This window comes from Panthera onca, chromosome B1 (assembly GCF_046562875.1).
Source record: "Panthera onca isolate mPanOnc1 chromosome B1, mPanOnc1 haplotype 2, whole genome shotgun sequence".
Taxonomy (NCBI): Eukaryota; Metazoa; Chordata; class Mammalia; order Carnivora; family Felidae; genus Panthera; species Panthera onca.
Window position 1 is genome coordinate 71,701,565 of NC_138342.1, and position 22,339 is coordinate 71,723,903.

The window sequence follows — 22,339 nt, forward strand, 5'->3', positions numbered from 1 at the left end:
ATGAGATCATGGCCTGAGCCGACGTCGGACACTTAACAGACTGAGCCACCCAGGTGCCCCTGTGTGATGAATCTTAACTAGATGTATTGTGGTGATTGTTTCACAAAATATACACATACTGAGGGCATGGGTGGCTCAGTTAGTTAAGCATCTGACTCTTGATTTTGGCTCGGGTCATGATCTGACAGTTTGGGAGTTCAAGCCTCACATTGGGCTACACGCTGATGCCTCGGAGCCTGCTTGGCCTGTCTTGACCCCTCCCTAGCTCACAAACACACACACTCTCTCTCAAAATAAATAAACATTTATATATATATATGTGTGTGTGTGTGTGTGTGTGTATATGTATATGTATATACATACATACATACATACATACACATACACATATTGAGGGGTTCCTGGGTGGCTCAGTCAGTTAAGTGGCTGATTCTTGATTTTGGCTCAGGTCATTATCTCACAGTTCATGGGTTCAAGCCCACCACTGGGCTCTGGACAGACAGTGTGGAGCCTGCTTGGGATTCTCTCTCTCTCTCTCTGCCCCTTTCCCACTTGCATATGTCTTCTCTCCCTTTCTTTCTCTCACTTAAAATGAACATTGTATATATTTAAATATATACATATACACACATTGAATTATTATGGTGTACACCTGAAATTAATGTTGTATGTCAATTATATCGCGATTTTAAAAAATTAAAGGGACAAAAAACAGATACCACAGTGACCAGAAATACTTTTATATTGCTAAGACACTATGAAAAAGGAAATCAACTTTCCTTAAATGTATGTATACTACCTTGTAAGAGCAGACATAACAGCTGGTTAAGGTTAGCTGGCCAATCACTCATTAGTTATGGATCTTGGACAAGTCACTTAATGTCTATTTTTTAACTGTAAAATACAGAATTTTTGAAAGATTAAGATGTTATAAAGTGACTGGTACAAACTACATGCTTAAAAAAATTATAGTCATTAATTCTCCCCTCAACTATTATCCAAATTTAAGAAACCCCTTATATTCTAAAGAGTTTGTTCAGGTAGACTGAACTTAGTATGGACCATCAAGTAACTTTTTTAAACAACAAAATCTATAAGATTTTTGTATCAAACAAGGTTATCCTCAAAGGAGCTACATACTTCCTTCATTAAAGTTACTATTGCTCAAGGTGACTAGAAATCTTCCATTGACTTGCAAAAAAATTTTCTATTAAAAAAAAACCCTTATTTTTTGATGGTAGATTTCCCGTTATAACTATAGAATATTTTTAATCAAGTTTGATGAATAAAGTACACATGGCCATAATCAAGTTAAGATTCTAGTCAGAATTAACATCTGACTGGGATGCCTGGCTGACTCAGTCAGTAGAGCATGCGACTCTTGATCTTGGGGTTGTAAGTTTGAGTCCCACACTGAGTGTAGAGATCACTTAAAATCTTAAAAAAAATTTTTTTTTATTAAAAAAAAAATCAACATATGACTAAGATGAATGATGAGACTAATCCTCTTGGATGCCTTATAAGTAGGCTCTTGGGGCCATTGTCAGAAAAATGTTTAGCAATGCCAACATAATTGGGAAAAAAAAAAGCAGGGTTACTTACTCAGAAGGGCAACATTCATCCTAACGCATCTTTATGCATTTATCTCATTTCTAGATAGTACAAGTCTGCAGCTGCTGAAGAGACCACTTCTTCATCATTTGCTTAGTGAAACCTTTTATATTAGTTGCCTTTAACCTTTAATATTTGTAAGGATAACAAAAATCTATTTTCAGTTAAACAAAAACATCCTTTATATAAGAAAAAATATTACAGCCAACCTACTAAATCAATTTCAAGGATGGAGAATAAACAATTATATAGTTTTGACAGGATTCTGTAAAAGCCATCAAAAAAATAAGATACAAAGTTACATAGACCTTATAGATGTTGCTATTCATAATACATATATGCAGTATTATTTTGAACCAACTGTACTGATGTGAATCCAACTCTGATCTCAGTATTTGGTAGTATATATCATAATTTATTATTTTGATTTGTTGGAGTATTACTACACAATTTATATATGGCTCTAAGAAAATACTATTGCAACTTTTAATTCCACATAAAGAGACAGCCAATGACACACCAATAATAATTTCCTTAGGAGTCTGATGTAAGAAATCACAGGAAACATTCTTAACTTAAAAGATATGAATTAGATTCTTAATGCATTCTCTATAAGACACGAAGAAAAAGGAACAAAGAAAATTCTTAAGTTTACCATTTCCAAGAGGAGTTTATGTAATGTCAACAATCTCTTATCTAGGCATTTAACAGCATTATAAATTTGTGTGGGAATTAAGAGAATAAATAATACTCCTTAGAGGGAGTACAATACAAAGTTTATTCAAACACTTAAAATAATTTAAAATAATCAGTTATGCAGAGTACAGTGAAGTTAGTAAAAAACAATATCAAGTAATTTAAAGTGGCAGTACCATATAGGAAAGCAGTGGCTTTAATGACTTTATGGGAGAACCACACATCTACAATTCTTCTTGAAGAAAAATAATATGTGAACCTTTTTTAAATTTTTTTCCAGAATTTTTCTTTATTTCAGAATGTTATCTCTATTTCAGATCACTGTTTGGTATTCCTATTAACATCAAAGGTTAAAATGAAAGGCCTCACAATTAAGTAGCCATATTGTTTTGATAATGTCATGTCTTTATTCCTATGAATATAATTATCTTTCAATTGCAGGAGTCCTTCAGCCTGATTGTCATTTCCTATCTCAAAAATGTGTCTTTAATAAACTGCGTATATTGATTCCACTATTTATCTTTTCATACTATTGTCAGGTCCTTCAAGACTATGCTCCTAAGTATCTACACATAATATAACAGACAGCTACATGTTTCCTTTACTTCACTTTACTTCCCTTATGAGTAGTTCCTATTTTATGAGTAGCCAGGGTACCAATTTAGTATGTTAGATGACTATAGTATAATAAAAACCAGAAACAAATGTAACACCTTTATGCTCCTAAACTCTACATGTGCTAGGCAGAAATATATTAAAGAAAAAAAGCATTTTAAATAATCTTAGAAACAGTAAGATCAATGAGATCCCCTCTCCCACAAAATAAAAGTAAAACATATTAGTAACCACAGCCAGACAAGCATTATTCACAAGAATTCCATGAGACATAAGAAATAGACAGTTGAAGCCAGGTGTTGAGATTTATTCTCCATATCCAGCTAGTTTATAACCTGTCCAGTGAGTGCTATTGAGTTAAATGCTTTGGGGACTGACTGAAATATGGTTATAGTTACACAAGAGAACACTGATTCAAGTCTAGCAATGACTTACGAACTTGCCTATGAGCTGATAGCAAAAAAAAAAAAAAAAAAAAAAAAAAAAAAGGCACAATTTAGGAACTTTTAAATCTGCCTCATGAAAGACCTTTATCTGCTAGCCCTCTTACTATTTTTTATTTTTTTGGTCTAATATACCAAATAGGCACTGGCTTTTGTAATGTGGTTTTCTACCCTGCTGTACTGACAAGCCCAGGTTGTTTTTTTTTTTTTTTAAGTTTTAAAATTTATGTTAAGTAATCTCTATATCCCACATGAGGCATGCTCTCATGACCCTGAGATCAAGAGTAGCATGCTCTTCTGACTGAGCTAGCCAGGTACTCTTGAGGTTGCCTTTTAATGAAGGCCATCAGAGTTACTAGGCAATGAACTTCAGAGTTGGATGGATGGGGGTAATGTTCCTCACTGCCCTCATTCTTTGTGAACCAGATGACTGCCAGCAATGAAACTACACTAAATTCTGAGGCATGACGACAGGAAAATTTAGGAAGGCCTGGAAAAAAGGTACCAAAGTGCATTACAAATACAAAACAGAATATTTTAATATTCTTCATAAATATTTATATAAATATTCACATATAATGAATAGGCCATTTTATAATACTGGTTAAAACCATGAAGAGCTGTTAAATCAATAGGTTTATCAATATCCTGGCTTCAAATTAATGAACAGAAATATTTTCAGTTGAAGCTCAATAAATATACTGGAGGGGATTAATTATACAGAAAAAACAGTAGTTTCAATCTTTCTCTGTTTTTACCAACAATATCTTTTATTGGTAATGATGGACTTGAACCACATTCTGTAAACCACACTCTGTAAAGAATTTTTGTAAAAATGCATTCATTTTCTGATAATAAATAAACTCATGTTTGATACTGTTTAAAAAAAAAGAGCAAAATGGAAAGATAATAATCCTGGGCTCAAAACCAAATGATTAAACTAAAGAAATATTTTCAGATTTCTCTCAGTGAGTCATATAATTGACACCATTTCTTTTCAAGGTGTCTCAACTGGGCACTAGAATAATATTAACTCTAAAGCCATTTCCTCTGATTCAATTTTTGCTAATAAACAAATCTTTCCATATGAGATGAAAAAATGAAGGTATAGATTTATTTAGATGGAATTAGTTCAGCTAGGTATTTGGTGCCCTAACAAGTCAAACTGAAATTAAGCGCTTGGATAGCTCTCCCATAAAGCTTCTGAAAATTCAGCTAGTGGCACTGAGAAAGATTAAACATTTTTTCTACTTCTGTAAATATCCAAGAAATTTAAAAACTGACATCTAGAAAAAAGCAAGGCATAAATTCATCAGCACCAAGTAGAAATGATCTTCAAAAGGAGGTCTCTCATGTATCCTGATATAATATACTTGTGTTGATGAATAGGTTCTAATCACCCCTCTAGGAAAAGTCCACTGCCTACAGTCAACACTTTTAGGCAAAAGGAAAGATAAAACTCAGGCAAAATGGAAATGATTCCATTTTACATTTTGATTTATCCAAAATGTTTTTAAAAAGGGATTTCAAGGTTTTTGTACTTTTTTAAACATTTTTCAGAGGAGGTATGATTTCAGGTTAGATTGTTTTCCTTCCCTATCCCATTATTTGCTAAAGTGGGAAGTATCAAATTTATCTTTATTACTAATAATTCTTCAGCTACCATCTAAATGCTGCATTTAGTCACACTACAACAGCTTCCATTTAAAATAAGGCTCTAGCAGTAGTGAAAACTGTTCAAAAGTGATCATACAAAACCTTGGTTGTCTTTCCTGCATATGAAATATGACTAAATTGTTGGTGGCTAGACCTCAAATCACATACAGTCCACCACATTATTCGATCCATGACCTACATCTCGAATTTGGCTAGTTAGACAGGCGCACACAGCTACACCTGCTCCAGCTCTGCAGTGAGACACAGATCCAACCAACTCCCACCTGTAAAGATATAGGGAAAAGTGTGTTATCCTAAAACAAAGCATGATTTATTTTACTCAAAATGCTAACTGAAAACAAAAACTCCCTATTATTGAGACTGGTTTTGAAAGGCAGCAAGTTTCCTCAGGGAGATAAGATACCCCAAATGTTTTAAATTAATAGCTATGACTGTAAGTATTTTAGCACTCTGGAGTAATTTGCTACTGGAAGATCCCATTAAAGCATATGGAAAACATGAAAATTACCTATTCAGCACTGGGTCAAATGCTTCCACTGTATTTAAGTATGCGTTGCCATTATGACCACCAACTGCAAAGATTCTGCCCATCACTGTTGCGATCCCCACGCCACCCCTGGGAGTGGTAAGTGCTGCTACATAATCCCACTTGTTGCTTCGGGGATCATACCGCTCAACTGAACTCAGAGGAGAATTATCATCAAAACCACCTATATTAAAAAAAAAAAAAGATTTTTAATAGTACTACATCTCATAGAAATTAACTATTAAATTTCAATCCAATAGCTTCTACAACCAAATCTTCTGACATTTTAGAAAATAGAGAAAATCCAGGAAAAAATTCACCCCAATGCCCATCATCACTACCAAGTCCAATCAGACATTTTCTACAATTCGAGATAATTTAGATAGTATTTTACCTCACTACTAAGATTAAAAATCTTAAAGTGGAAAAACTCGAAGTCCCTGTCTCTAAGCAGATAATTTAGAAGAAAAAACCCCCACAAACATTTATATAATTTGTCCTTAAGCCTCCTAGAGGTAAGGAAGATAGTACCGAGATTCCTTCTCTATGTGTACAGTGTGTATCATATTTTTAAACAGAGGGCTTGAGAAGAGAATAAACTACCACTGAATCATTTGACTCACTTAGATATGTTAAAGTTTTCCAACTGTTTCCCTTAATACTGTTAATGGCCTTCATAATTACAGAGATGGCTATGACTGAATTTCCACCAATTTTTGCCAAAACTACATCTTCATGCTACATATTCTAGATGATGACAGTCCTCTCCATATATCATTCTAACAATGTTACTTATTATATTCCTGAGGGTTTTTTCCTTTAAAGATAACTGTGCCTCTTTCTAGACTCCATCTCAGTCTACATGAGTAATAACTCTCCTGAGCAAGTAAGCCTATTTTCCTGAGGACAGGAAGTATTGCTATAACGATCAGTCTATTTAGAAACAAGGTCAGTAAAAAAAAAAAAAGCAACAACCAACAGTTAACTCTCTAATGGATTTAACTTTACTAAATCAACTTAAGTGAGGTAAAATTCACCAATTTTATGTGCATAATTCAATAAATATTGACAAATGCATACAGTAGTATCATTACCACCATGACCAAAATAGGGACAGTTCTCCTAAACAGGGAGCTGTGAGAGACAGCAGTGGTGTGCTGCAAGAACTCTGGTTTCTCATAGACTCAAGTTCAAATTCCAGCTTTGTCAGTAGTACAGGCATGTGACTATGAGTAATTTATTCATGCTGAGTCTCTGCTACCTCACAAAGCTATGATGGTCAGATAGGATCTGAAGGTAAATTATGTTATTTCTTTTCTTTAATACACATAAACACATAGAAACATTACTTCTATTACTTGCAGATATTTCAATGCTAATACTATCCCACATTTCCTTATCAAGAACTGTAAGTTATGTAACACTAAACATTTTACATTTACATAACACATCATGTAAGATAAGTTCACATGTTTATGTTATGTTTCTCTGTAAAGAAGGGAATTAGCAATCACAATATTGCTATCTATTAACTGGGTAGCTACAAAGTACCAGATGCAGTTTGAGATGCTTCATATATATTATCGCTAATTCTTAGAATAAGTCTTTCAAAGATAATTCTCATTAATCCTCATTAGTAATTCTATTATTCCCATTTCATAGTTCTTTAAAACCCTGCTAATGAAAGTGTGCTGAATGGACCAGAAGCAGCATTGATTATCACTTGGGAGCTCTTAGAAATACAGAATCTGGGCTCCTTCCTTGCAGTTTAACAGTATCTCCAGAATATTCATATGCATATTAAAGTTTGAGAAAGCACTGCCCTATGGTTCCTTCCAATTCTGCAGTTCAGTGAGTCAAAAAGCATTTGCTTAAAGAAGTCAACATAATTCCCTTGAAATGAAGATGAGAAAAAATGTCTTAGATCTTTAAAGATTATAGCAAAGCACATTTGTGTCCTTACATTAAAAAACATATATCTTAAGTATAATCTTCTACTCTAGATATATTTGCTACTCCTAGTAAAAATATGACAGTAGAAATTTTAAACATGAAAGATGAAGATGTAAACAAAAAAGCATGAATGTGAACCTTAATAATTCAAAAGCAAATCTTAGGACTAATTCCACTTGAGCCTAACTGCAACATAATCTGTGTTATTGTGTTGTCCTATGACACTATCACTGTATATCCTTCAATACATTAAACTAGAGAAATACCATCCACTCACCAACAACATATAAGCAACCATGGAGCTCACTAACTCCATTGCCTGCTCTTCGTTGACCCATTTCTTTAACTTCTATCCACTTATCCAGATGTGGATCATACCTCTCCACACTAGATAAAGAAGCAACTCCATCATTGCCACCTACTGCATAAACATGGTTCTAAATAAAGAAAAAATAAAAACACATGACATTAGATTTTTAAATGATTTATATGTGGTCTTAATGGTAGACTGGACTGTGCAAGAAAGCAGTGTTTCATGACATAATATGGTGTGCAATCAATCTCTGCAGCCTGGAGAAATGAATATAGCAGACTTTTCCTTATTTGGTTAGGGATGTAACATGATGCAATCCAATAAGCAAACTGCCACATAACTTACTATAAGAGCCACAGAGCCAACTCCTCCACGGGGAGTATTCATTGGTGCCACTGTACTCCATTGATCAGATTCTATATCGTATCTCTCTACATCATTGAAGCAAGTGTTGTCATCTAACCCTCCAATTGCATAAATTGGACCTCCCAAGGAGGCCAAGGCTATGCCTCGCCTGCGAAGACAATAAAAACACACTTTAGCATCCAGTTGTGTTTCCAGGAAAAAAGTAGTGAAAATATCATGCTAACAGGAAGTCGTTTACTTTGTTAAACCTCAGTGTTTTTTCCCAATTATTTTTAGATTTATCAAAGCTTCTAAACAGATGACTACAAGGCTGCCAAACTGTATGACTCTATATGAACAGTGCCCTCTGGAGTTTTATAATATGCAGCCTACACAGGTTACTTTAAACTCAAATGAAATAAAGTAAAACCCAACAAAATACCATAAGTGGAGTCCAAAACATTCAATTAGCAAAACACACAGCTGCATAATAAGAGATTAATGAACTGACACATATTTTGCTATGGAGGTCAGAAGTCAATCTCAATTCTAAATTAATGTAATTGCAGAGCACGTGTTATTGTTTTTTTTTTAATTGTTTAATGTTTATTTATTTTTGAGAGAGAGAGAGAGACACAGCGTGAGCAGGTGAGGGGCAGAGAGAGAGGGAGACACAGAATCCGAAGCAGGCTCCAGGCTCTGAGCTGTCAGCACAGAGCCTGACGCGGGGCTCCAACTCACAAAGTGTGAGATCATGACCTGAGCGAAGTCTGACACTTAACCAACTGAGCCACCCAGGTGCCCATCAGAGCACGTGTTTTGATGCAGGGTTTCACTGTACCACACAAAAGAATCAATTTTTATATTACATGATTTATATCACATTGGTTTACTTCTGATGGGCATTTATTTCTCTTTTTGAAAAGAAGGAGACAGCCCTTGTTAAAAGCTAACTCACTGTAATGGTGACCAGAAAAAAAAATCCATCAATTTCTTAAAAAACACATTCAAAGCAATCAAAATTTAAACTATTCTAAAACTGGGGCGACTGGGTGGCTCAGTCAGTTAAGCGGCCAACTTTGGCTCAGGTCATGATCTTGCGGTCCGTGAGTTCGAGCCCCGCGTCGGGCTCTGTGCTGACAGCTCAGAGCCTGAAGCCTGTTTCAGATTCTGTGTTTCCCTCTCTCTGACCCTCCCCCATTCATGCTCTGTCTCTCTCTGTCTCAAAAATAAATGTTAAAAAAAAAAAAAAGATTTAAACTATTCTGAAACTATAATCCGTCCCTGAGTTGGTATGTACTTTGGATAAAGCAGTATATTTTATAAACATCTACTACCTTGCTTCTTCATCTGTAACCCATTTGAGAAAGGAGCAGACATGGGTGGTATTGAGTTAATATAGGTAAAGCACTTAGAATGGCAACTGGCCCATATTTAGTGCTATGTATTAGCTATATTACTGGAGAGCACAGCTGTTTAACTGAGATTCTAACTCTTTAATTAAAGAGAATCCTAGGAAGAATTCTTAAAGATAATGTTGTTACTCATTTTCAGTCCCCTTAACCTCTTTTCTCTTGAGTATCAAGCAATGACTTACAAAATACTGTGGCAATAAAAACTCACAGGTGTGTGAATATGTGTGTGCATGCTAGGACATACAGGTGTTATATCGTGGCAGACGTGTGCCAGATAAATCTCCCTCCCCACCACCATCCCAAACCACAAGAGCATATGACATATTGGCTATCTCCTACTACTCAAAACTCTGTTGATCTTCATGAAATCACACGTGTGAATTCCCTCCTAAATCTCTGGCTGGTACTATTCTGTTTCCTTTATCAGCGCCTTCTTTTCTACTTCATCGTCAAATTTTGAAGTTCCCTAAGGCCTCTTATCACTTTTACTTTCTCTCCCAAGGTAATTTCATTCCTTCCATGGATTTATGGTAACATTTATTTATATTTCTAATAAATGTAATGGAGCATTCTGTAATTCCTCCCAGTGAATTACATGAATTATATGTGTATTTGTTAAAATAATATCTATTTTGCACCACATGGGAGATTAAATTAGATTACCTTTTCCTTTTCCTTTTTCAAATTCACAATTCAGCAAATAGAGTGAGGATGTCAAAGACAGCTCAATAATTCACATAAACCTAGATATGAGAGTAATTCTGCCTTCTTGATTCAGAGTGAAAACGTAATGGAAGAAAAAGAGTTATCTGGATAAATACTGAAAATCTTGCCTAAGAGCAGCTTTGTACAGAGAATAAAATTCAAACACCTTAATTTTATCTTGCAATTTTATTTAAAGAAATAAACCCAAACTAATAAAACCTAACTTCAAATATTGAGGTTTATATCAAGGTTTGCAAACTGTAGCAACATTCTGTAAGAGTTAAAAATGGCTAATACGAAAATGAACAATTTTATTATTTTTTTTAATGTTTTTGTTTTTTTGAGTGAGTGAGGAAGGGGCAGAGAGAAAGGGAGACAGAGGATAAACAGCAGGCTGTGCACTGATGGTGGGACTTGAACCCACAAACCATGAGATCATGACCTGAGCCAAAGTCAGACACTTAACCAACTGAGCTACCCAGGCGCCTCGTGATGAGCAATTTTAAACTGAACTGCACATGGGGATACACTAACATCTAATTTTCTATTTTTAATTAATTTAACATAAAATGTTTTTAACTGGGTTTTCTTCTCATGTTATAGTATGAGATATTAGATGGAAATGTGAAGAGAGTTCTGCTGAAAAGAGATTTTTAGCTTTTCTTTTTTCTTCACAAGGAGAAAGAATCCTAGGGAAGAAAAAAACTGGTCTTAAAATACACTATTACTTGTCACTTACCTAGAAATAACATTTTAATACTTTAATAGAACTGAATTTATGCTACATAGTAACTACCAATAGCTTAAATTATAATGCGTAGATTAAAACATGGGAGAAAATTCTAAAGTACACTTTTAATTTTTATACCCTTGCCTTTTTATCATGATGCTAAGCTGGTTTTTAGCCAAGACTTGGACCAACATGTGAGGCCTGAAACCATAAAAATCCTACAAGAGAGCAAAGGCAGTACTTTCTCTAACGTTGATCATAGCAACATCTTTATACTTATGTCTCCTGAGGCAAGGGAAACAAAAGCAAAAATAACCTACTGGGATTACATCAAAATAAAAAGCTTCTGCACAGCAAAGGAAACAACCAACAAAACTAAAATATATTGAATGGGAGAAGATACCTGCAAATGACATATCCAATAAAGGGCTAGTATCCAAAATATATGAAGAACTTACACAACACCAAAATAATAATAATAATAATAATAATAATCCAATTTAAAAATGGCAGAAGACACACACAGACATTTCTCCAAAGAAGACATCCAGATGACCAAAAGACACATGGAAAGATGCTCAACATCAATGATCATCAGGGAAATGCAAATCAAAACCACAATGAGATACCACTTCACGCCTCTCAGAATGGCTGAAAATCAAAAACAGAAGAAACAACAATGTTGGCAAGGATACAGAATAAAAGAAATCCTTGTGCATTGATGGGAATGCAAACTGGTGCAACCACTATGGAAGACAGTACGGAGGTTCCTCAAAACATTACAAATAGAACTACCCTAATATCCAGTACTGGTTATTTACCCAAAGGATATAAAAACACTAATTTGAAGGAAAATATGCATCCCTATGCTTACTGCAGCATTATTTATAATAGCCAAGCTATGGAACCTGACCAAGTATCCATCAATAGATGAATGGATAAAGAAGATGTGGTATATACATACAAAAAATATTACTCAACCATAAAAAGGAATGAAATCTTGCTATCTGCAACAACACAGATGGAACTAGAGAGTACAGTGCTAAGCAAAATAAGCCAGCCAGAGAAAGATAAATACCGTATGATTTCACTCATATGTGGAATTTAAGAAAATAAAACAAAGGAACAAAGGAACAAAAAAAAAGGAGAAACAAACCAAAAAACAGACTCTTAAATATAGAGAACAAACAGATGGTACCAATGGGGAGGTGGGTAGGGAACGGGTGAAACTGTTAAATCATTATATTGTACACCTGAAACTAACATAACACAGTATGGTAACTACACTGGAAGTAAAATAAAATTTAAAAATCCTCTCTCCAAACCAAAAATCTTCAACAATTTTTTATATGACACAGTTTTCAGGTTTCTTACTAACCTGCTAGTCCTTGCATGCATCCCAGGTTATAACTCTCACATTTACAACAATTTTTGTGTGCACCCATTTGCCATAATTATTTTCAAATGATAAACATATATTACTGTATTAGCAGGTTAAATTCATTTAAAAAATCCAATCAGAATAAATTTAAAAGGATGCAATAAAAAAGTATAGAGTCTAACTTTTATTACCATCTCCCAAATGATGTTGTATATATCCCACCGAGACCCCAGCTATAGATACAGACAGATCAGCATAAAGAATACCACTACAATCTTCCTTGATATAAAGACTCCACTTCTCAAGACAGGCAACTACACTGTATTCATTTTCCTTTTCTTTCTTTCTTTCTTTCTTTCTTTCTTTCTTTCTTTTTTTTTAAGAGCTGTGCTTCATATTGGTTCATGTACTTTTCTCCATAAGAAACATAAATTAATTGCAAACCTGGTTTTCCACCATGTTGTACTGGTATATTTCATAATATCTAAAGCAGGCTTTTAACCTGTAACCTTAATATTTTTAAGTATTACTGCCTATCAATTTAGAGTATGTTTGGTCTACTATGCTTTTGAACCTTGATACCACCTTAAGATACCTGAAAATTCGATAGAATAGTCATTAAAAAAATTCTGAATAGGCTAGTCAACATCCACTAAGTCATGCTACTGCAAATCTTTCTCCTCTTTAGACTGATCCACTTAGCAACATATATTTCAATTTACTGTAGATGAAAAGTTTAAATATTAATGCTAATAAAAAATAAGTAAAAAATGAGAGATATTTTCTTAACATGTTAAAATACTATGCCTTAGTCCTAAAGCCAGTATCTCATTTACTAGGGAAACATCAGAGACATTTCTACTAAGATCAAGAATAAGATAGAAATGCCTACTATCTCTGCTACTATTCATGCTGAATTAGATTAATAGCCAATATAACTAGATAAGAAAAACCAATTCAAAGCATAGGAATATGTGGAAAAACTGGCAAAAGTTGAATAAGGTCTACGGATTAATTAATATCTTTGTATTAATGTTAGTTACCTGGTTCAAATAATTGTACCACAATGGTGTAAGATGTCAACATTATAGGTACTAGTTAAAGAGTATATACAGCAGGATTTCTCTATCTCAGCACTACTGACATTTGGGGCTAGAAAATTCTTTGCTGTGGGGAGCTTTCTTGTGCATTACAGGATTTTTAGCAGCATCCTTAGCCTCTCTCAACTAGATGCCAGCAACAACTCCCCCAACATCCCCAACCCCAAACTATGACAACCAAAAATGTCTCCAGGTATTGCCAAGCATTCCAAAATGGGAGTGAAATCATCTTTAGTTGAGAACCATTGGTATACAGGAACTCTACTATTTTTGCAACTTTTCTGAAAACCTAAAATTATTTCACAGTTAAAAGTAAAAAAAAAAAAAAGTCAATGCTCAGGTTTACATGGAAACTATATCAATTGTTACTATATTCTAAAATATAAAAATTTAAAATATATTCTCAATGGATGCTTTAACAAAATGTGTTTAAGAAGGTATTTTAAGTTTCTAAAAGTGTAAAAAGCAGAAAATTAGCCCTTTAAATTATTGAGAGCTTTATTTTCCAACAAATCAAAAAAAATTTCCATGCTGATTCACCTCTTTGTGTTCATTGAAGCCTTCATCATCCATTTATTAGTGAGAGGATCAAACATCTCCATGCTACCTAAATGTTCATTGCCATCATGTCCACCTACTGCATACACTTTACCTGTCAAATAGAGAAGCATTTTCATTTGATTCCAAGTAAGTAAACTGTTATATAGATTTATACTCAACATATAATTAGAATAGCATGAGAATTTCAAACTATTCTTCTGTTCAACATCATGAATTAATGTCAGTTAAATAGTCAAATTAAAATAATTATAAGCTTCTACTTAATAAAATGCCTGGAATGTGCTGCTGTATATGAAGTTACTTAAATGCTCAAACACTATCCTACCTTAGGTTTCCCAACTTATTACTTAGTAGATGAAATCACTAATCATGCTTTCAAAGAATGTTTGATAAAATTTTTAAAATGCTCAGTATGTTAAAGAAAATATAAAATTCAATACATATGATCAAACTTTTTCTAAATGAAATTATTAAAAATACACATACAATAACTGTAAAGATTATATACAAAAATGTCAACTAGGATTATTTCTGGGTGTTTGGATTATAGATGATTTTTACTCATTAGAATGTTTTCAAATTTCCCCCAAAAAAGCTTCTATAATCAGAAAAAAAGTTAATTTTTCAAGTCTCCTAACAATTTATCCATGTTTCTGTAATTATTTCATTTTCAGTAACCAATAAAAAAATATATATAATTTCAATAATAAATATATAGAAAAAAGCTGATATATATTTGAGTTCAATAAACACTTTTCCTTAGTTTATTTTGCAAATATAACTCAAAAGAGTTTAACTCTTTATTTTAACTCCCTTCTCCCTACTACTCATCTCCCACTGAAGCATCTACATGCAAGAGATTGTTCGCTGAGCATCTATGGGCATAAGGCAAGTAAATAATCACCACCCAAATATTTTATTGATAATATTGAAACATTTTATAATTTAGCAATTTTCTTACAGAAAGAAATTGTCAAAGTTTACATATTTATAAAAAGCGTTATCATCATGTGCTATGACTTAAGACAATAATGGACCTACCTTCCACAGAGATTACACCGACGTGTCGCCTTCGACTATTCATTTCTGGCCCAAAAAACCAACTATTTTTGTTGATAGAATAGCATTCAATACTGCGAAAGGGGTCACCAGATCCACCTCTACCACCTACACAAAACAGCACACCTGAAGGTAAAGCCACAAAATAGAGATCAAAATTATAGCTCCCTAATTTTTTAAAAATTAGTGTGGAAAAAATACTTAGAAAGTCAAAATTTTGATGAACTGCTAAAAAAATGAGTTACTTGGATAACTTCAATGTCATTGTTACTAAAAAATCTGATTTTCTTTTTCCCAATTTCAATGTCTCAAATAGGATACATCAGCTATCTCTGTTTGCAAACATCTCATTATAGTATGGTTTAGATCTTCACCCACTCTGTAAAATTTCTGTTGCTAAGGTCATAACTATATCCAGTAAACTCCTAAGTTAATTTCTTATTGAATACAACTGCCACATTTGATATGTTGATCACCCTGTTTTGGGGGAAACTCCTTAACTCTTCTGATTTCCATAATATCAAGGTTTCCTTTTGTCTCCAATAATTTCTCTTTCACATGTTTCCCATATTTCATCCTCAGCCTACTTCTCACATACTTCATGATCACACAGGAAAAGTACATTCATTCCTTGATTTTAAATTCCATCTGTATCATAATGCCTTCCAAGCTAGATATCTAAGCCACATTTCTACTTGATGTCCCATGTAGTAGTCTTTTGGCTTTCAGACTGTCAACAGAGTAAACTGATTACAAGACTCTTTCAACAGCTTTCCATTACCTACATCAGTAGTTCTTAAAAACTTTAGTGAATGTCACTAAACTATATGCATTTAAAAATGGTTAAGGGTGCCTGGATGGCTCAGTAGATTAAGTGTCTGGCTCTTGATTTCGGCTCAAATCGTGATCTCACAGTTCGTGGGATGGAGCCCCGTCTCCAGCTCTGGCTCTGCATTGACAGTGGAGAGCCTGCTTGGGATTCTCTCCTCTTTCTGCCCCTTTCCTGCTTCACACACTCACTCTCTCTCCCTCTTTCTCTCTCTCTCTCTAAATGGATAAACACTTTTTTTAAATGGTTAAAATGGCAATTTTTATTTTATACATATTTCACTGCAATCTAACAAATATCAAAACTTCAGTGAAGTTTACAGAATCATCTGGAAGGCATAAACCAGATTTATGGGCCTGACCCCCAGAGTTTCTGATTCAATAGATGTGGAGTAGATCCAAGAATCTGTATTCCTAACAAGTTCCTAAGTGAATGCTGATGCTGCTGGGCCAGGGGCCACCACTTCCTTTATACTTTGAGAACCAATGCCCTACAAGATAAAGCCAGCACAGCATAAAGGCCTTGTTGCACTGTCTAACCTGATCTTCTCCCTCTCTTTGTCTTAAATTTCATGTTTCTGCAACATGCATACAGTGCTCATCCTCAATGGTTCCAATGGCAATTTTTGGTAATATCATTCACTTAACACAGTTTAGAAATGATTATGCTGATATCTGTCTCCAGAGTCCAAGATAGGTTAGGACTATATGTTAACTTATATTTTGTACTAATCAGGGCTATCACAGTGCCTGGTATGTACTAGACATTCAAGAGATGCAAAAGGAACTGAATACCCCTTTCCTTAACTGGCACCTAGGAAAACGTCTGTTTATTATTCAAAACTAAGGTTTACTTTCTCTATAAAACCTTTTCTGACCCTTCCAAGGTAAAAATAACCACTCTTTTGTGTTTCCCATTATACTTGTGAATATATCAACGTCCCTTTAATACTTCAGTGCATTTTTTTATTCACATGTCTATTTCCCTAGATCAGACTGCATGTTCTCTCAAAATAGGGCTGGCTATGTGTATCTGCATTTCTGATGCCTGCCCCAGAACTTGGCATGTGGTAGGCACTAGATAAATACTTGCCAAATGACTACATTAAAAAAATGTCTAAAACTGCTTTGCCATCTTTTCCAATTCAATATTTTTTTAATTTTTTTTAATTTATTTTACTTTTGAGAGAGAGAGACAGAGTGTGAGCAGGGGAGAGACAGAGAGAGTGGGAGACACAGAATCCGAAGCAGGCTCCAGGCTCTGAACTGTCAGCACAGAGCCCAATATGGGGCTTGAACTCATGAACCGTGAGATCATAACCTGAACCAAAGTCGGACGCTTAACCGACTGAGCCACCCAAGCGCCCCACTAATTCACTATTTTTATTTAAGTTTATTTATTTTTGAGAGAGGGTGAGCATGGGGAAGGGGCAGAAAGAGAGGGAAAAAGAGAATCCCAAGCAGGCTCTGCACCGTCAGCACAGAGCCCAACACGGGGCTCGAAGCCACAAACCATGAGATCATGACCCGAGCCAAAACCAAGAGTCGGACAACCAACTGACTGAACCACCCAGGTGCCCCCTTAGAATTAAGTTTGGGCATACATAACCAATATTCAGATACCATAAAGAACCTTCAAGTAGGTGATAAAATGAATAATTTCATTACCAGCAGTATGTTTCCTTGGAGTAGTCCGAATGGAATATTCAAAGTCAGGTACTGCTCTGCTACTCAGATGAAGATGGTAATTTCTTGCTTCATCCAATAAATCTCTACATTTTAGATTTTGCTTGACAATCTGTTCTTTTGCCACAACACCCATAAGAAAATCAACTGGCAACAGCGGCAGACGAACCTAAGATCATGAATAGTTGTGAATATGAAGTTTAAGTTGTAATTAGAGAGCTCATTCTCTACTTCAACTGTAGTATGTTTATGTTCTCTTTTTTAAACTCATTTACCTCACAAAGCCTTTCTAACATGTGAGTGAAGTTCAATGAGCCAAGTTCTATAGTGATTTTTCAGTACGGTGCACTGATGAAATCAGATTATATGTTAAATGCATCTTCTCCTCTTTAAAAACAGATTTAAGTAGACTGGATAAAATAATTCAATGTCTTCATTCAAGTTACTTACTTCCAAAAATGGTTGTGTCAGAATCACAAGGCCACACTGCTGCTAGAGAAAAGGTGCAATCAAAACAAAATCGCTATGTTTTGTTCTTTTGCCTTTTGAAGCTAAGACTGAACAAATGGAAATGTGATTTCTTTCTAAAACAGAAACAGTCATAATATTAAACAAGCGTTGTTTTCTTCAAATCAATGACCTTGTAAGGTTATATACTAAATCAGGGATGCATCCCTTCTTTCAGTAGAGGCACTCACCATTCTTCCCTTAAAGATGCACTGATTTTCTAGCGAATAAAGGGGATGATCAAACCAGGAAATATGATTTTGAGTTAAAAGTATATAAGCATTCACACAAATAAGATATAGCTTCAAGATAATAAAACTTTTTGTTTTTGTTGACAAACATATTCAAAGTAATTCTAAGGCCTATTATCTCCCGATCCAAGTTACCCTGTTGACAATAAGTAGATAAACAAATAAATAAAAAACAGCCATGTTTCTGAGGTTACAAAAGTAAAACTGTGGTGAGAAAAGAAAATGGAAAGTGATGTCTTGTGGTTTTTTCCAAATAAGAAATTCACTAAAATTTAGAAACTTCATCATAAAACAATAGTTATTTAGAGCTGTTTCCTCAGAACCATTTTCTATCAACATAAATAAAATATTCAGTACTGCAATCTCAAAGGGCTATTTTAAACATTCATGTTAGGGGTGCCTGGGTGGCTCAGTGGGTTAAAATTGCGACTTCAGCTCAGGTCATGATCTCACGACTCGTGAGTTCAAGCCCTGCATCAGGCTCTGTGCTGACAGTCAGAGCCTGGGGCCTGCTTCAGATTCCGTGTCTCCCTCTCTCTCTGACCCTCCCCAACTTGTGCTCACTCTCCCTCAAAAGAAAAGAAAAGAAAAGAAAAGAAAAGAAAAGAAAAGAGAAAAGAAAAAAAGAAAGAAAGAAGAAAGAAGAAAGAAGAAAGAAGAAAGGAAGGAAGGAAGGAAATGAAAGGACAAAAGAAAGGAAGAAACAAAGAAAGAAAAGAAAGGAAGGAAGAAACTTTAAAAACAAGAAACCCATTCAAGTTAAAAAGCAAAGAATGATATTTCTAATTAAATGCAATTCAGACTTATCCTTAAACAGCATAGGGAATAAACAGAAAAGTAAACAGAAAGCCATTTTCACATCATATTACACAATGATTTCTATATTCCTTCGGGTAGTCTGCACTTTTCTTGATAAATGACACATGTTAATTTGCTTCCATATCATTTCATTTCTATACACAATCTTATTTCAGCCCCTACCTGTGCAAGTGTTTCATCCAACCATTTGGAATGATGCTGAGGATTGGCAAGAAGCCACTTGATGGCTGCACTATAGACCTGCTTTTCATTCTCAATATTTAGATCACTGGAGGACAAAAGCTTATGGAGATGCTGGGGTGACACACTCACAAAGTCTTCACACTCCACCACTTCAGTAAAATGCTCACAGGCATACTGATCCGCCATGTCCATTAAGTCTATTCGATTGTGACTTTCTGCAAAGGCTCTTACCGCCAGGCAGTTGGAGGGATGAAAATGTAACTTCATGTATTCACAACAAGCTCTAGCCACCAGTTCAACCTGTAGAATACAGGCTGCATATAAAAGAGGTTGGACATTGTCAACAGTCAAAGTGAGCCTTGAAGAATAGACAAACTTTACCAAGTCTTCTATTGCATCACCATCAAAATCTCTGATCTCAATCAGTGTTTGCTTGGCTTCAGCCATTTCAGAGAGAAACATGGCTCTGAAGTAAGGGATAACACAAGCCAATACTAGTTTGTGACAAGAGATTAGCTTTGAGCCAACCTGTTCAAAACAAACAAACAAAAGGAGACAGTTTAATATCAAAATCAGTTTTACATCAGCATTGAGCATCTGTTGTAGCAGGAACAAAAACTTCACACAAATTTAGTGTATTTGTTTAACAGTGTAATCCTTTGGTCACTTATTTTAATGTAGGGCAATTTCTTAAAGTCAGGCAACTTTCTTCTTCCAGATTAGCCCCTTATCTTCTACACTTCTATCCACAATGTATATTTGGTAAGCTGATTTTCTGTATTAATCTCAAATTTCAGAAGCATTCTGTGAATGAAGAAGAACAGCATACATCATCTAGCACTACTTGGGCACTATTCTTGTTTTTGGTCTGTGAGTCCCTTTTCTAAAAAAAAGCTTTCCAGTTTTGTGGATATAATTGACATCTAACATTATGTAAGTTTAAGTTAAACAACATAATGATTTGATGTATGTATATATAATGGAATGATTATCACAATGTTTAGTAAACATCTAACACCTCACATAATTCTGAATTTTATCTTTCCCTGTAACAAGAACTTTTAAGATTTCCTCTCTTAGCAACTTTCAAATATACAACACCATATTATCAACCGCAGTCATCATGTCAGGCACTGTTCTAAGTGCTTTTCACATATTAATTAACTCACTTAATTGTCCCAATGCCCCTATGAGTAGGCATTATTATATAACCACAGTTTATCAGTGAGAAAATTGAAGCACAAAGTAAACAGACCACTATTTAGTAGTATTTACTATGAGCTTAAATAAAGTTTTTTTCATTCCTTATTAAATTATTTTGAAATAATATAAAAAACAGAATAACAATGAAAGGACACCTGGATGGATCAGCTAGTTAAGCGTCCAACTCTTGATTTCAGCTCAGGTCATGATCTCACAGTTCGTGAGTTTGAGCCATGAATTGGCTCCACGCTGACAGTGTAGAGCCTGCTTGGGATGCTCTTCCCCCTCTCCTTCTCTGTCCCTCCTCTGCTCTAAATAAATAAACTTAAAACTAAAATTTTACCTTATTTCCTAAAAAATTACACTACTGTCAATAGTTTGCTATTGTAAGTGACACTGTAGTAAGTTTTGCTGTAATTGAAACTTTATTCACACTCTATTTAATTTCCTACAGATAAAATCCTAAAAAGAAATGGTATTTCAAAGGATAGGCACAGTTTGGGATACAGACTGCTAAACTGTCCATCTCTGATCTCCCTACAATATTTGTGCCATATTCTGAGTACTAACTTATTAAAAAGTATTTGTTAATTTAATGCATGAAAATATTATCTATTTTAGTTTATCTTATACTAATATCATCGAATCATTCATTAATTTTGGGCTATTTTTACCTCTTCTATAAACTTATTCTATGAGTTTTTTCTTATGTTTTTGTAAGAACTCCTCATATATTTAGAGTGTGAGTCGTTTGCCATATATTAGTTCAAAATTTTCTCTTTTATGGTGTGCTTTTTTAGTCAACCCCTCTAGATTTTTACACAATCAAACCAATCTTTGTCTTTATAATTTCTGCCTTAGATGCTATGCTTAATATTAAACACATTAACTTCAGGTATTCTAGTATTTTTAGGGTTTTATGTTTTATACATACACCTTTATTTCCATCTGGAAGTTCTGGTACTGAGTACCAGTTATCTCCTTATTAACACAGCAGTAGTTACCCAGTTTTCTTAGCACTTTGTGTTAGGTAATCTTTAAATACAGTAGGCTACAGGACACCTGGGTGGCTCAGTCGGTTGAGTGTCCAACTTCAGCTCAGGTCATGATCTTAAAGTCTGTGAGTTTGAGCCCCACATCAGGCTCTGTGCTGACAGTTCAGAGCCTGGAGCCTGCTTCGGATTCTGTGTCTCCCTCTCTCCTTCCGCCCCTCCCCTGCTCATGCTCTGTCTCCCTCTCAAAAATAAACAAACATTAAAAAAGAAAATTAAATACAGTAGGCTAGTGTTTTACCAATATTCCTGTTTTCATGTAGCATTTTGACTATGTAATACACTTACAGTTGTGTCTCATTATTTGGGAATGAATTTTAAAATGAGAACTTCTAAAGAAAAAGGCCTGAGGAGTATTACAATGTATAATAAATGCTTTTGTTTATAAATGTTCCTCCTGACCTTTTCTCACTAATGTGGAGGAAGAATGAATATCCCTTCAACAAATACAAGATTATGGGGCGTCTGGGTGGCTCAGTCGGTTGGGCAGCTGACTTCAGCTTAGGTCATGATCTTGTGGTTCGTGAGTTTGAGCCCAGCGTCAGGCTCTGTGCTGGCAGCTCGGAGCCTGGAGCCTGCTTCGGATTTTGTGTCTCCCTCTCTTTGCCCCTTGCCTGCTCACGTTCTGTCTCTGCCTTTCAAAAATAAATAAACATTATAAAAAGAAAACAAACAAAAAA

General features: G+C 34.7%; 1 protein-coding gene across 5 annotated transcripts in view; it reads right to left on the reverse strand.

The window, feature by feature from the left end:
- Positions 1–1,999: 1,999 nt before the first annotated feature.
- The window catches only part of KLHL8 (kelch like family member 8), a 69,762-nt gene continuing 49,422 nt past the window's right edge, over positions 2,000–22,339 (reverse strand). For 3 of the 5 annotated variants that reach the window (XM_078445932.2, XM_078445931.2, XM_078445935.2), the window contains exons 3-10: positions 19,384–19,932; positions 17,627–17,813; positions 15,113–15,256; positions 14,051–14,162; positions 8,180–8,348; positions 7,799–7,958; positions 5,551–5,752; positions 2,000–5,305 (exon numbers count right to left, since the gene is read on the reverse strand). In XM_078445932.2, coding sequence (XP_078302058.1) covers positions 5,182–5,305; positions 5,551–5,752; positions 7,799–7,958; positions 8,180–8,348; positions 14,051–14,162; positions 15,113–15,256; positions 17,627–17,813; positions 19,384–19,932 — 1,647 coding nt within the window. In that variant the 3' untranslated portion in view covers positions 2,000–5,181. Of the gene's footprint in view, positions 5,306–5,550; positions 5,753–7,798; positions 7,959–8,179; positions 8,349–14,050; positions 14,163–15,112; positions 15,257–17,626; positions 17,814–19,383; positions 19,933–22,061; positions 22,150–22,339 lie in introns of those variants that run through there. The other 2 variants (XM_060654673.3, XM_078445936.2) reach the window with 2 other exon arrangements.